Source organism: Rhododendron vialii, chromosome 9a (genome assembly GCF_030253575.1).
Source record: "Rhododendron vialii isolate Sample 1 chromosome 9a, ASM3025357v1".
Taxonomy (NCBI): domain Eukaryota; kingdom Viridiplantae; phylum Streptophyta; class Magnoliopsida; order Ericales; family Ericaceae; genus Rhododendron; species Rhododendron vialii.
In genome coordinates this window covers 11,611,772-11,627,739 of record NC_080565.1, presented here as the reverse complement: position 1 = coordinate 11,627,739, position 15,968 = coordinate 11,611,772, and the positions used below count along the sequence as shown (strand labels likewise).

General features: G+C 39.4%; 1 protein-coding gene across 4 annotated transcripts in view; it reads right to left on the bottom strand.

The window, feature by feature from the left end:
• LOC131299487 (DNA topoisomerase 3-beta) overlaps positions 1 to 15,968 on the bottom strand; it is a 65,825-nt gene that overhangs the window by 30,720 nt on the left and 19,137 nt on the right. For all 4 annotated transcript variants that reach the window (XM_058325043.1, XM_058325046.1, XM_058325045.1 and 1 more), the window contains 3 exons: positions 10,657 to 10,736; positions 4,904 to 5,182; positions 1,054 to 1,222 (listed from right to left, as the gene is read on the bottom strand). In XM_058325043.1, the coding sequence (XP_058181026.1) occupies positions 1,054 to 1,222; positions 4,904 to 5,182; positions 10,657 to 10,736 (528 nt within the window). The remainder of the gene's footprint in view (positions 1 to 1,053; positions 1,223 to 4,903; positions 5,183 to 10,656; positions 10,737 to 15,968) is intronic.

The following is a 15,968-nucleotide window of genomic DNA, read 5'->3' as shown; positions in this document are numbered from 1 at the left end:
AGCACATTTTGTCAGATTCCTTGAGAGGATTATCAATGAAGTACTCCATATTGCTTGTTTCCCAGAAAACACACTTAAGAGCCTTAGCCAAGGGGGCCATAATTTTTGTTATTTAAACTAGTGGAAGTAATATACACATCTCCAGAGGGCAATGGGACCAGAATAACTAGCAGGACTAAAAGCCGGCATAAACAAATGGCTCCCAAGATATGTAAGAAGCAGAGCAATCACCAACAACGAACCATTGCCTATGATATGCAAGTAAGGCCATCACCAACGTTCATAACAAAAACAAGAATCACGAAGCCGAGTACCAAACACAAAGTAGGGAAAACAACACCAACATGAACACCCAAGAATAGGGGATATTGATACCATAAGATTAGATTAGATAATGAGCTGTTTAGGGCTGCTGAAGGATTCGACGAGGTTGAACAGACGGAAAAGGTCACGAGAGAGAGAGAATGACAAATCAAGCGAGAGAGGCCAAGACATAACCCAAGGGAAATAGAGATAATGAAGGCTCCGAAGGTCAGACGAGAGCTCGCTAAAGATCCATCAAGGTTGCCAGAGGTCTGGGTGAGATCAAAAGTAGTCAAGACAAGGAGGGTACCGATCTGTGTTGGGTTGATTGATTGAGGTATGGGTTCTCAAACTTCCTAAGTACAAATTGGGTTTCCAGTGGAACAAGGGCCAACGACTGTTGCAGGTGGTCGATGATGACTTCGCAGGGATGGTTGCAGATGGACAAAGATCAGCGGGACCACTCTGATACCATATTGTTTAGAGAGTAAAAAATGGTGTTTTGGGTAAACATTACTCTTACAGATGTGTATTATTAACAGAGAGATGGAACAGCATAAGTGACTAAATTCACTTTCTAATACTAAGTCATACACAACTCTTAACAACATAGAATAAATTTAAATACTTGTATATGAGTCGCATATTAGAATAAGAAAACTTATGAAACTTATCAAATCAAATTAAGAAATGTTGGTCAAAGCAGCAAAAAAAAAAACCAAAACAAAGTGATTGAAATAAACTAAGTACCTCATATAGATCAACTTTTGAAATTTTCACTTTCTCCCCTTTTGTAAACTGGGGAAGATTGTTTTCCTTTACAGCCAACCATGGCATTATACGTGTATATCCCTTGATTGTCACATGTTGTCCGACAATATGAAAGAATTCTCCACCAACTGAAAATTCAATTGTTGTCCTGGGGTGGTCATAGAATGGTGTGTCATGGAACAAGTTCACTTCTACATATCCAATACATGATTAATCAAGGTAGAAACTGGTAAGGATATAATAATGTCTCTCATTTGAATTGCATGTGTAGAACTGTAAATTCTATTGCTCAATTGAGTCAAGCATTTGCATTTGTAACACAATGGCGATGATCTCAGGAAAAATTCGTGAAACTAAACCATGGTAGTCACGATCAAATTGAATATTACTACAGCTTCAGCAGTTCATAATGCTCAAGATCAACTCTATAGGAGCAATGAATGTTTATGCTATAATCAAAAAGTATACTAGCACAATGCCTGAAGACTCATATCCTGCAGAAGATAGCATTTAACTTTGTAAACCCCATATTAACGACGAAACTAAACAAAATTATCGAATAATACTAAAAAATGATACCTTAAAAAAGGGCCCATGCATCAACTTTACTTCCATATGAAAAGTATTATTGTATGGTAAACATAAACAGTGTTGTAGTGCATGCCTTTAGGATATTTAACATAACAATAAAGTTCACATTCACAAAACTACATGATGATAGATTAATCATAAAAAAAACAGGGAACTTGTTCCCCTATGGATCAAGAATTACATTTCTTGAGAAGTATCATGTCCTTCCAAATAGCAAGGTTTTAAAACTTGTTTTATTCGCAAGTTCATTCCTTTTATTCCCAAGTTCCAAACATAATGCAAAAGTACTTTAAATAGGTTTCTATACACAAAGATAAAAGAGGATAAAGATAACATACTAAATCTTAACAAACTTGATAAATCATAACTCACTATCCAACTTTTCATTTTTGCCATCATTTTCCCCCAACCAGAAGAGCTCAACTTTGGCGATTTAGATAGAAGAATTTTAATTTGAGCTCCTCCGAATTCCGATGACGTCCTTTCTCGGTTGTCATAGATCTGTTTTGTTTATAATTTTTTTCCTAATGGTGATGCAATGTGATGGCTGTCATAGATAACCGATGATAGTGGTTGCAGGTGATCTAGTGGCTACAGATTCTTCGATGGTAGATGGCACTACAAATGAAGCATTAATAACAGCGGTGGTCATGGCAATTTTTGTGTTTGCTGTGGATCTATGACGATATTAGATCGGGGCCAATCTAATGTGGCCAGTCTTTAATGCTAATTGTTGTGTTGACACGGTGGTCTAAAAGTAACGCTAAAAATTCCCACCTATTTCTATTTTTTTTCTCTTTATTACTAATAGCAAAAAATGGCTCAAAAGAAAAAAGAAAAGAAAACTATATCGATCAATGTTTGCTCTGATACCAAATCTGATGCATAATGGTCAAGAAAAAGATAGAAAAAAAAAGACCAGCAGGCATCTCCATGATTAAAGAAGTATAATGGCGTCCCCATAGGCTGTACATGACATCAATTCTGTCATTAGTTGCACCTAGTGGGGGCGGGGGCGAGAGCAGGAAGGGGGCGGACGCGGGGGAGTGGAGTATAATAGAAGCTTCTCGTTTGGGAGCGTATGGGGAGCGTGTAGGAATAATTTATTAAAAAAATGTCAAAGTAGAAAATATTGTTATTCGTAATTCATTGTCTATTGCATATATTGTTTTAGAGAATATACATAAACATGACATTTATAAGGGTAGTGATTTTCACACTCACTTTTTCGTCTTTTTGTGATGTGAATTTACAATGTTGTCCTTCCAAGTGTGAAAGAGTAGACAAACGAAAGGTTAATTATGTGAATTCACATCACAAGAGGACAAAAAGGGAGTGTGGTAATAAAAAAGAGGAGTGTGAAAATCAATTACCCTATAGTACATGAGCAAATTTGAGTTAATATTTTTCTAGTATCTTATCATTAATTCACGTCTTCTCTTGCTTGGAATCTTTTACTAGGGTTTCTTCTAGGATTTATATGCCAAAGAGTTTCTATTAATTGGGAGCAGGTCCCTTTATCGATGAGAGTGAGTTTCCTAGGAGATCCTGACTTTGGGAGTCTGAGGTGGATTCACCACCTCGATAAGTAGTATAATTAGGATTTTGTCCGGTATTTTCCTCATGTTTTCTTTGATTCCAAACCCTTTGAATGTTCATTAAGACCTACTACAAACGTCCATTTCTCCCAACTAAGGTTAGAACATGCTTATCGAAGAGCTTTATGGCAGTTTTAGCTCTTGAAAAATAATCGAGAGAATGGTTTATGAAACCGTATAGACCCATTTAAGATCTTTATACTTAACTCTGAAACTTCAATTTATGTGCCTTCAGTTTGTCATGGTTTTATTCTCTAGGACACTCATGGAACAGATCTCATGAGACATAACTTATTCAAACATTCTTCCGCGAAATGTATCCATTTCCTAAATAAATGAGAAAAGACTGACAGCCAAGCATATCTAGGGATGTACGTATACTGGTCAACAAAACTGTACCGAGCATATAAATAACTTTCTAACAATGTATATAATGTGAATCGTGTTACTTTCATCTCCGAGAGACCAAGTTTGAAATCTTTTGTTAGATTACTCACTTGAAAGACAAGCCTCTACTTAAGGACAGAAAATGCACAGAAGTACATTGCATGGAACCCAACAGAACTTCTCGGAATCACTGTCTGCCCTACTGTCAAGTTTAAAAACGTAGATGCTCCTCGTGTCTGGCCAAGAACCAATCTACTCGTCCTTGAACTTGCAATTTGACTACATACTAACCCGCTAGTCCTCTTTTCCCCTCATTGAATGTCCAAATCGTTGACCATTATGAAATTTCATGTTTTCAAGATATTGTGGAAAAACTTGTTCTAGTTGCATGAAAAATACATAGGATCAAACATCGAGTGATTCAAATACAATAGTAGGTGCTCTAAAATGTTCTCCCTACAAAGATGAGTTTTTAAACTTTTACAGTGGCCCGACTGTACATCGAAAAAGGCACCACACTACAATTCCTGCAATGACACAGATCATTGTGTCAGAAACCATCAACATGACTCTACCAATTAGAAATAGATCCCTAGAGGCCACATAAATTAGCAGACTACTCTTTTTTACTAGCTTTGAAGAAAATCCCACATTTTCAAAGGACAAAGCCAACCCAAAGATGTAATCAAGTCTTGGACCAACAGATCTCACAACTGTTTCTGTCACAAATTTACTGAACCATGGTGCGAGTGCTCATAGCCTTCTAAATTCTCCACTTCATTCAGTTAGGTAGATGGACGTCAAAATATATATCGTATGATTCGTATTTAGTGCTAAGTTCAATGTCCATTCAATGCTTTTCCTCTGCAGTCTACAAGTAAAATCAACTGGCTTGGTTTCTTCATCGAGTAGTTGAAGAGAGTAATAGTTCCATTCTAACAAGCACTTCAGTATTTTCAAATCTGTTCTTGATATAGTGTCAAATGGAAATCATTCAACCTGTTCTTCCACTAAAACAAATGGTTGAATATCTTTGTGTAAACCAAATTAGCCCACCTAAACTCAATCACAGTCAAACCTAGTACAGTGGATCAGTTTATAAATAGGATAGTAAGATTTACAAAAATGACTAATAATATAATGAAACAGTACCATCAAAGAAATTTTCTTATTTGACAGTAATTTATCTCAAGAAAATGCATGACCGATAAACACAGAATTCTCGCACAGGAACAAAAATGTAAACTACTTACCTTACAAATTTGCAGTCAGGGGATACAGTTCCTAGAAAATGCTGACAGACATATTGATAAAGCCTCCAAGCATCGCTTCCAAGCATGTCCTCTGAGGCTGAGAGGATCGGTGTAATGGGAGGGTGGTCACCTGCATCTGTCCCTGATCGCGGCTTCAGATAACCATCAGCTAGCAGTGATTGTGCATAACTACCCCAAGATGGGCTACATACTAGAGCTCCAAGTATGCCTCTAAACTCAAATGAAGAAGGGTATGCTGTGCTCTCAGTACGTGGATAGCTAGAGGAAAACCAATGAAAGAGAGAGAAAAGATGTCCCAGTTAATATTTTTCGTAGTGACATGAAGAAGAGAAGCATGGGCGACATTCAGGATGTTTTAACATGGATTTTAATACTATATTTTGCAATATCTCGGCAGAAAATTCCATTTCCTGCTGAAAATCTGTACAAAGAAGTCTAGGAAGTAAAGACTGAACTTAAACTTTTACTCCACTATTTGATGCCAATATCTTTGCAATTCATACTGCAACATTCTCCTAACATAGTTTCCTTACCTGTAATCTAATATGCCCAACCTATGTTTCTGATATTCGTCTACGGTGAATGACCAGCTCTTTTCCAATAAAATGAGAACGAAAGTAGCAAAAATACACCAGCCAGATGAATTCTGGATTTCATGGAGGGGAAATGGCAAACTGAACCGTTTTTTTGGAGCTATGGACAATACTCAGTCATGTGCAGAATGTGGGCCTCTAGAAATCATGATAGGAGCTAAGAAGTTGCGAGGCCACCAGAGTGGAGAGGGACAAGCTAAGGAAACTTACGAGTAAAGGGAGAATACGGCAGTGAGGGAGATGAACCTTTAAGATGAGCTGGCGATGGACCTCCACGTGGGTCAGAGGTCTCCCCTCAAGGGCTCTTTTTCTGTATGGATGTGGCAACCTTTATGGTTGGCAGTTGAGGCCAGCTCATCCACCGTAGTTGGCATCTTAAGGCATCAATGGATAAGTTTATTGGTTTATGAGGTAACACATGTCTTGGTCAGAAGCCTCTCTCTCTTGAATCTAAGGCTGGCTCAAGGTTTTAAATAGTAGTATCAGGACACATGCAATGATCACCGTCGCAGAGTATGAGTGTCGAGAGTATCCAATGATACATAAACAGAACCAAGCGTAGTGGTCGCGAATGTTTTAGATCATTTTTGACAAAAAAAAAAAGCTTCAAGGTGCCTAAATCGCCCGTAATGGTCAGGCACCAGCCGTAACAGCCGTGAACCCGTCCGTCAATTGGAAACGGATCGATACAACAGCCGACACACAGATGTAATTTTTATTTTCACTAGTATATCAGGGCATAGCGATATCAAAAGGTTCAAAAACTATTGTGTATCAGCCCACACGAAACGTAACAACAGATATCTAAAACCTTGAGCTGGATATAGTGTAGCCACTTGAATGAAAAATCACTCCTATGTGATCTTATACTCGACAATACTACATATTACATTTGGAGTTTCAAATATACCATGCGGGTGTTAATTTGAAACAAAACAACAATGAAATAAATAGATTAGAATGATGTGTAATGTTTACCTATGCATATATAATATAATAGCATATACGACGTGACGGTTCAACTCCGGTTCACCCACGGTTGAACCGGTGACCCATCCGCCCGGCCACTTGTCCGGTTCGCTCACCAATCCGGTTTTTAAAACATTGCATGGTACCCATAGCCCATCACAGCTCGACAAAAATTAACAAAATCAGAGTGTCTGTAACTCTCCACGTCAAAAATCACACATGAAGGATTAACGGGAGAATGACAATGCCAATTTGTCTCCTATTTCTAATCTAGAAAAATATCTCTCTCGTCTTTCATACGCCCTTCCTAATAATTTCCTAACACATTACTTTTTGACCTTTTGTCTCTCTCTCCCTAGCTATGTAATTTCAATCCATGTAAAGTTGAAATTTAACGGCACCACCAATATATTCACCCACACATAATCCAGTTATAACTATAAAGTGTTTGCTATTCATTTCAGTTGCTGGTGGGTCAAGGAGCTACGGAGACGTTCACAGCTCCAACTACTTGCAAAGAAGTAGCACAGTGACTAGTTTCTGATGGCCGCGACTGAACGAGAACGGTGACGCTAATGGAAGGAGTGTTAGATAGCTAGATATACATTGTTGGGCCCATTTCCTAACAGCTTAAGCTTTTGGGACTACTAGTAACTTAACATGGTATTAGAGCTCGGGTTGCAAGAGGTCTTGGGTTCAAGTCTCTTTGTTTGCATTTGTTTCCCGTTTGCATTCTGCTCCTTTCGTATTTTGTTTTGCTCTATCGATGAAAATTTGCATCTCCACATGTAAGATGGGATTGCACGTGAGGGAGGGTTTTAGATAGCTAGATATGCATTGTTGGGCCCATTTCCTAACAGCTTAAGCTTTTGCAACTACTGGTAACTTAACATGATGAAACACATTTCTTCAAGCTCTTTTTGTTCTGTGCTGAGAAAATCTTGTTGATTGCCCATCATAATTTGATCACCCAAGATCGTCAGCTCCTCAAGCGTATTGGATGTGTGATCTAGCTGTTGGTGGTTCCTTTTATTGTTCGTTTTTCCCTTGTCTTTCTTATCGGTCTGGGTTATTGTTTGTTGGGGGACCCTTTAGGTTACTTTGAATGGATGAATTTCAAGTGCACTTTGCTACAACCACCATAAAAAAATGGTTTTTACATTTGTTTCAATTGGTTTGTTCAAATACGGTGACCTCCAATTGTTATATCAAGGGATGTTGACATATTGATACCAGTAGCATATGACAATGATCGTTTCTAGCCATCTAAAAATTCTGCTACCTACAATAAATCTGTTACCTCCAATGTTAGTCTCCAAATCTGGGTGATGCTTGTATTGCAAGCCAGCTAAGGTTCCACTATCACCAAATCAACAGGATGGTACATCTTATAATTCTACACAAAACTTCTATTTCAATTGCATTATGAAATAGATACTGCATAATGTTCTTCAATCGTGCCCCAATGAACAATGGACAATGTCGTGCATCTCTGTATTACCTCTCAAGGTTATAGTTTCTGTCTCAGTCTACATAAATATATAAATACGCATATATTCTTCAACCTTCAAATTTCTCATAGTTAATTTGAATCAATAGCAAGTTCTGATCGGGGTCAAGCAATGATAGATAATTCTATCTGGCATCAAGAACAAACATTAGAGAGAGAGAGAGAGAGAGAGAGAGAGGGGTTCTAACAATCTTATTCGGAAAGATCAAAGGGTGGTCTCTATGATGGAAAATTTAGCCAAGAGGAAGGAAAAGAAAATCGACGTTTGGTGATTGGATCTGCTGACAATGACTGAAGAAGAGAATGAGGGAAGCATGGAAAGAATGTGGGTTTGCTGGAGGGGAGAGAAGAGGAACAAAGTGAGATTAAAAGAATGAATAGGCCAGAGAAATGAGTCGGATGAAATGACGCTATGAGGAGAGAATGCATTGAAGGATGTTTATTTCTGCTTGGTATTAATGGGTAATGTCCTGATGTGGCAATTTATTGACGTCTCTAATATTTTCAAGAAATTGTAAGGCTGCAATTGCCTACAGGTACCATGTCAGCTGGGACCTCACCCCATCTACACCCAAAAATTTCTCCTCAATCCCAAAAGCCTAAGAAGTATGGATTGAGGCAGACACGGGTCACACTACACAGGGAAATTATCAAAATTTGTGGAAATGGACACCGAGGGAGTAAGGGCAAAAATATGTTTGTATATGCAGACATATTTTTAGTTGTAATCTAGTCTATTATATAAGGGGGGGAACCACAGTGTGGACTTTTAATTGAAGTTGGCTCACACTTTCACCTCAAAACCTGTAAGGGTAAAAACGGAAAAACAAATATCAAACAATCACCCGCTTCACCAACTCAAGCAGTTTTACTCTTCCTCCATGATTGCTAACCGCTTCAATTTTACGCACAGTGCTGAACAAAAACGTCCAGGTATGTGGAATATAATTGTTGCACGGTCATGAGTAGAACTCAACCCCGGAAGCTAACTATTGAAGTGAAGGTACCCTCACGCTTACATATTCATATTACTTTAGTACCCAGGCAATGTGGGACTTCGCTTCACATCCTCTCTCACGTGCAGCATGCTCACTCACCAGCACCTGCCTCATGCAAGACAAAGAAAGAAGCAAGACAGAGACAGGCACCTACCCATCCCTGATACTTAGCTCCGTGTTAAAGCATCAAACTCAAAGCCAATTGGCCATGAAGGGTGAGGCCGCCTAGCCTCATATACTAGTTTTCGAGGTGATAATTAACCAAGGTGGGACAAATTCCAACACACCCCCACACATGTGATCCCCGACTTGCATGTGGAAAGGTCAACAAAGGATCTGGAACATGCGGATCACAACGAAACAAAGTGCAACTATGGCACAAACAAACGGGAAAAGCCTCCGAAAACCTACCTCTAATACCATGTTCCACAGTCTTGGATAGAACTTAACCCCAAAAGCTAGTTAGTGAAGTGAGGGTGCCCTCGCGCTTATGTACTCCATATTACTTTGGTACCCAGGTGATGTGGGACTTCGCTTTAGAATAATATGGTCATGAATCATCTAGTGGGTGTTCTGCTATGACTCTAATCTGTGAATTTACGTCCTCTTTTTTCCTTTATATCAGGGTATTTGTAACTTTAGTTACCTCTCAGTCCAAACCTCTCGGTCCAAACTCTCTTTCTTCCGTATTCAATCCATTCTTTGCTAAAAAATGCACTATTTGGAAAAATCTACTTTGGGATTGGGATACATACCACAAATCAAAAATACATGATAGTGGTTGTAGTGGGCCGTACCAGAACAAAGACTAGGCCTATTAGACGAACAGCCTAAAGCACAAAGCGTACGGGCCGAACAACTCACGCTTGGGCCAATACGCTGGTATGGGCGTGAGGGCCTATTGGCTGATGGGCAATGGATGGGGGAGCAAGGTCTAGGGTTGGGAAAGGTCTAGGGTTGGGAAAGAAGGCTAAATCAAAAAATATAATGAAAGCATATATCTACCATCCTAAAAACATGAACTGAAATGAAATCATTCGCTTCTCTTCGACTGGGCTTACCCAAGGTGGCATATCGATACGATTTTGTTTAAGAATCATGACCAGTAGCAAGATTTATTATTTTGCAAAATGATTAATCAATATTCAAGATCAATTCGAATATTGATTACAAATGGACAGCTTAGGAAATTGTGGAAGTTGCCAGAATCAAATTCAATCTTCCAATCTTTTCCAGTATTAAAGATCAATTCTTCTGAAGACATGGACATTATGAAAAACAATTCAAAGGTGTAGCCACCTAAAAAATACACAAGGCCAATCAAATTAGAAAAGATGTTACAACAAACATGTCATAAACATGAGAAGCCCACATAAACCAAAAGGAAGAAAAGCAAATAGAAGTTAGTATCCCCTAGAAAAATGATCAAACTTTTGATGCTACTATCACTCACAACATTAAGTTGTAACGAAGGATGGTTATTGTGAAAAATACGAATGCCAGAGAGAGAATATATCAGATCAAAAACTTCTAACCCAAGGAAAGCAACAAACAAAAAGAAATATACACACTAATTTGACCTCTTATGCTGACCAACATAAATAAAAAGCATATCCACATTCTAAAAAGTTCTTTCGTGGCAAGGGTTAAAGAAAATGAAACCTGATGAAACCTTGTGTATACAAGCGCTCAGCCAACTGCATAGCCAATTGGGGTCCAATGCCCAATGCGCTTGAAGCAACCTGAATTAATTAGCACAATATGTCTAATTTCTCATAAGCAGATGTACCAAATGCATACCTTGCAACTAAACTATACGAAGGAACCCAATCTACTATTTAGACAAAACTATGGGAACCATACAAAGAAAACTCCCGACCTCAAAGCACAAGTGCAAAAAACCCATACATCTTATACTGATCTCGAGCTTATTAACTACTGGGTTCCCCACCACAAGCAAAGGACTTAAAAACTGTACACCGTATAGAGTGGCAAATGGGACAGGTAAGAAAATATTTACAGCAGTGCTTTGAAACAAATAATTCATAGGAAGTCACTTTTAGTCTGCCCTAGTATTTTAGTATGTGTTCTTAGTCTCATAATGTACTCCCTCCATTCCAATTTGTTTCTCCAATCTCAGGTTTCCAACTTATTAAGGAAACTAAATCTAATCCAATGATTTGAAAATTTACATAATCTCATCCATTGATTTTAAAATTGGACAGTCAATTTGGGACATGTATAAGTCAAAAAGGGGACGAACAAATCGGGACGGAGGGAGTAGTATTTAATAGGGATACTACTGTTTTTTAGAGAGCCAAATCAGCTAGGCATGTTAGGACTTGGCGACAGGGTAGGCGCTTGGGCCAAACAATGTGTGTCAGACCGGCACTAACGGGTCCCCCCAAATCACACCACCCGACTGCCCAAGCACTTGGTTCAAACCGAATCACCTCGGGTCAGGTTAAAACCAACCCAAACCGGGGTTATGGATCCGCGTGTATTGTGGATAGGCCATTCGACTATGTTGGCATAACCTAGGTTCGGTATGTCATCCATGACATCACACCAAGCAGTTAGGGTGCCCGACACAAGATGGCTTGGAGGTTAAGCCAAGAGGTCCTATGTAAGGTACAGCTCCATAACATAAAGAGGTACACCGTTTCTACTAACCTAAGAGGTCTTTACTTTTATATTCTCGGTCGAGGACTTATTTAACCATCGGAGTGCCTTCCCACTCGTCACCGGCCAGTTAGGCACCATCGGTGGTACCTTGCCTTGTAGGGCTAGGTTTGAAGACGGAGCACAGGCCAAATCATAACCAGAGTTCCAGCGTAGGGATTCCGAAGGTGCCACCCCATAATTGGCGAGTCCACTCGAGAACCGTTTCTTTCGCCATTCATCGCGAACCTCTCCCCTCACTCTCGCACTCTCTTCACCTCGGAAATGGTTGAAATCTCGGTGAGTCAGTGGAACCTAAAGTCAACAGTGTGGTTGGAAACCCAACCGCCACCATGCACAGCTTGGCCGTCCACGCCTATCAACCCAGACGCTTTCAATGAGCCCCAAGCGTACATTCAACACCAAGAGAGGTGCATTGATGAAAAGGACACCGTCATCAAATCCATCTAGAATGAGATGGCTCAACTTCAAGATGTGATCTATAGGAGTGGAAGTTGGCAATGAAGGGATCAAACTCTCGCACAGCACGATGACTGACACAAGCGTTGCAAGGACCAACCAGATGCGAAATTCAGGAGTTCGTCTAGGTTTGAGATCGACCTCGACCATAGCTTTTTGTACCGAGAGATGTCCAGCGGCTATCGTAGCAGGCCGAATCAGCTAGGCATATTCGAGCTTGGGCTGAACCATGTGTTAGACTGGCACCAAAGGTTCCCCCCTAATCGCACTGCTCGAGTGCATTGTCCGAACCAAATTGCCTCAGATCGGGTTAGAAGGGTCCACGCGTATTGTGGGTAGGCTGTTCGGCCACGTTAGCAAAACCGCTTGGGTTTAGGATGCCGTTCATGACATCTCACCAAGCAATTAAGGTACGTGTCCGGCACAAGGTAGCTTGGAAGTTAAGCCAAGAGGTCCTATATAAGGTACAACTCCTTACCCTAAAAGAGGTACACCATTTCTACTTTCTACTAACCTAAGAGCTCTGTACTTCATCTTGTTGATTAAGAACTTACTTAACCATCAGAATGCCTCTCGTCGTCACCGGCCGGTTAGGCAATAACGGTGGTTTCTTGCCTTGTAGGGCTAAGTCTGAAGACGGAGCTCAAGCCAGATCCGCATCAAAGGTCCAGCGAAAGGGGTTCCACAGGAATGCCACCACACATCTTTTATATTTTTTGTGTTGATTAGAGTGTGTGTATATAGCTAGCCATACATATTGGCCTAGGTTTTCCTTCCTTAGCGATTTATAATCATTTCAAGAATAAATTATTGAGAGGATTGCTCTTTGTATTCCCATTTTGGGAAATTTCTATCTCTAGAGTCTCGAGGGAAAGTTTGGTTTGCATCATTTGATATCAGAGCTTCTAGACTCAGATCCTAGTCACTCATCTCGCTGGAAACCTAGCACGAACCCTAACCTCACTGGGAATTTTCACCGGAACCCTAAATCACATCTTCCGACCTGTTTCACTTAGATCTAAGCCTAAGATCAAACCGAGTCCTTATGCATTGATTCAAACCATTAAGTCAATTGACCAAGTTCAAAATCACGCCCAAAATCCTAAATCCACTTACGCATAGTCAAAAAAGACTCAAAAACCCTAATTCAAAAATCAAATCAGCTATTTTAAACCTCTTTATGTGTCATCTAATGGATTTGAACCTTGAAACTCTCATATATTGGGCCGAAATTACATAATCTTTCAAGTTTGACTTTATACGAATGGTAACCAGTTGATTCGAAGCCTGTGGAGTTGCGATTCGAACCTAATGTCCAGATTGCGAGACCCCGTCTCAAGACCGTAAAGTTGCGCTGTACACTGTGAAGCCTATTCAAGCCCTAATCAGACCAGTGGAACTCTGAATCTGTGCTTCGGGAAGTGATTCTTACCTGTTTCGAGTGGGATATCATGTGTACAACCAGATTCGACACAATAGTTGAACTGATTCAAGGTAAGTTTGGTTGAGAGTGATCCACTTTTGGTGATTTTCATAGTTCAGAGCTGGGTTGCTTGTATTCAATTGGGTATAGGCTTAGTGAGTTGACTGGGTTGAACGGTTGTGTAATTGGCAGTGATTCCTTTGAGTTTTACAACTAAGGAGACTAGTTGCCAGTTGTTCCGGTTTATTTGATTGTCAAGTGTGATAGATTTGGTTTGTGAATCAGTTGACAAGGTTTTGTGATTGAGTTGACTGGGCCTGATTTCTTGATGAATTAGTTGTTGAAATGGCTCATACTTCATAGAGCTATGGGAAGAAGGGGAGGTAGAGGTGGAGCATTAATGGTGAAAAATGGAGATGGACTTGATAACTTTGGCAACCAAAACCACGAGGTTGAAGAGTTGAGTCAACAAGTTGCTCCCTTGAATGACAAGGTACAAATTTTGTTGTTGAACAAACAAATTGCTATCTTGATTTAGAAGGTGCAATACATGCTACCAAGTGAAGGTGGTGATGATTTTCAATGTCAATTTGAAAATAATTTTATTGTTTTGAGTTGTAGTCCAAAATCGGAGAGATTTGATTACAACTAGGAGGACGGTAATGTTGATCTTTCCAAGTTGTTTGGAAGCTCCACTCCATCCGAGTGTGAGGATATTAACCTCAATCCGGTTATGTTTGAGAAGGAGACGGAACAATGTTATTATGATGATGTTCCCGCCTATCCAAGTGGAGGTGTCTTCAAAGATGTATATGTGTTTGAAATTAGAGATAAATTTGAGAGTGTCGGATGTGCCCGAAGCTGTCACCAAGCTCTTGAAGGAGGATAGTGTTGTCTTTGGGATTAGAGATAAATTTGTGTACCTAGCTAGCCATATATATTGGCATCAGTTTCCCTAGCAGTTTTTATTCATTTCAAGAAAAGATTATTGAGAGCATGCTCTTTGTATTCCCATTTTGGAAAGTCTCTCTTTCTAGAATCACGACGGAAAGTATGGTTTGCATCATCATATGACTTATCCTTGTTAGTTCACATATCCCTATTCACTCAGGAAAATTAATGAACAAGAACTGATCTTCCAAAATAGCTCATGAAACATATACTAGTCATAGGTATTTCAGGGAAAGAGGCGCACTGAGGCACAAAAGGTCTATTGGCATCTAGGCGCAAGTTGCGAAGCAAAGCGTGGCCTCATTGAACCGAATTGCACCAAGGTGAGAAAACATCCAAAAATACTTCAAATAGAAAGCACTACAACAACTGATTTTTGAGGGTATAACACTTCAAAAGCCACAAAAACATCCACTAAATGTCAAAAAGTCAATACATTTACAAAATAACTAAAAACTCCATAACTAACCCAAAAACGGAACATGTTAGATTACCCAAAATTTTCAAAGAAGTTACAAAAATAGAGCAAGTTGAGTGCTCATCTTATTCTGAGTGTATAACGCGTGTAGTCAGTCCGTAGGAAGCACCGACACTCCTGAATGTTTCCTGTATCCATGTTTGACACTCCGGGAAAATAAGACACACGGACAAGTACGGCTTAAGAAGGGAAAACGCCAAGGACTCATTGGGCACACTCGTGTCTCAATTTGGAGACTAATGGAAACATGACAGGGATCAACTTATAATATTAAAAAAGCTTATTTCGGGGGTATGATATTCCAAAAAAAGGAAGAAAACAGTACAATGAATGAATTATGACTAATTAAAACCCTCGCTCAACTTCTAATATTTAAGAAGGAACAATAAGAAGTAAGAACGATAAAGTTGCTATTAGTTTTGCTTATTTTCTGATGGAAGTGTTCATACAAATAATAACTAAATATATATCCTAATATATTGCATAAGTCGTGTCCCCATTCAATTAAAACCCTCAGACCTTTTGCTCAGTAAACGGAATCCAATCCACCCTAGGTGCCTTTCTCCTTGTAGCTTCTACTATCTTGACCGCTGCTTTAGGTGGTTCTGCAACTTAAGCACCTCTTCTAATATTCAAAAAGGAACAATAAGAAGTAAGAACGATAAAGTTGCTATTAGTTTTGCTTATTTTCCGATGGAAGTGTTCATACGAATAATAACTAAATACATAACCTAATTTATTGCATAAGTCGTGTCCCCATTCATTTAAAATTGTCGCGTCGCATGTCAATAGCCGTGTCTATGTCAGCGTTCATGTCTGTATTCGTGCTTCTTAGTTCAGTACAAAGGAGTTGTATAGACACACACACATAATTGTAAATTTCGAAGAAGAAGACCTTAAATTTGGATCAAAGGTTGAGGGAGACGTCTCGTTGCTTTTCTTTGTTAGGATTTTTCAATCATTTCCTTAGACAAACACCGA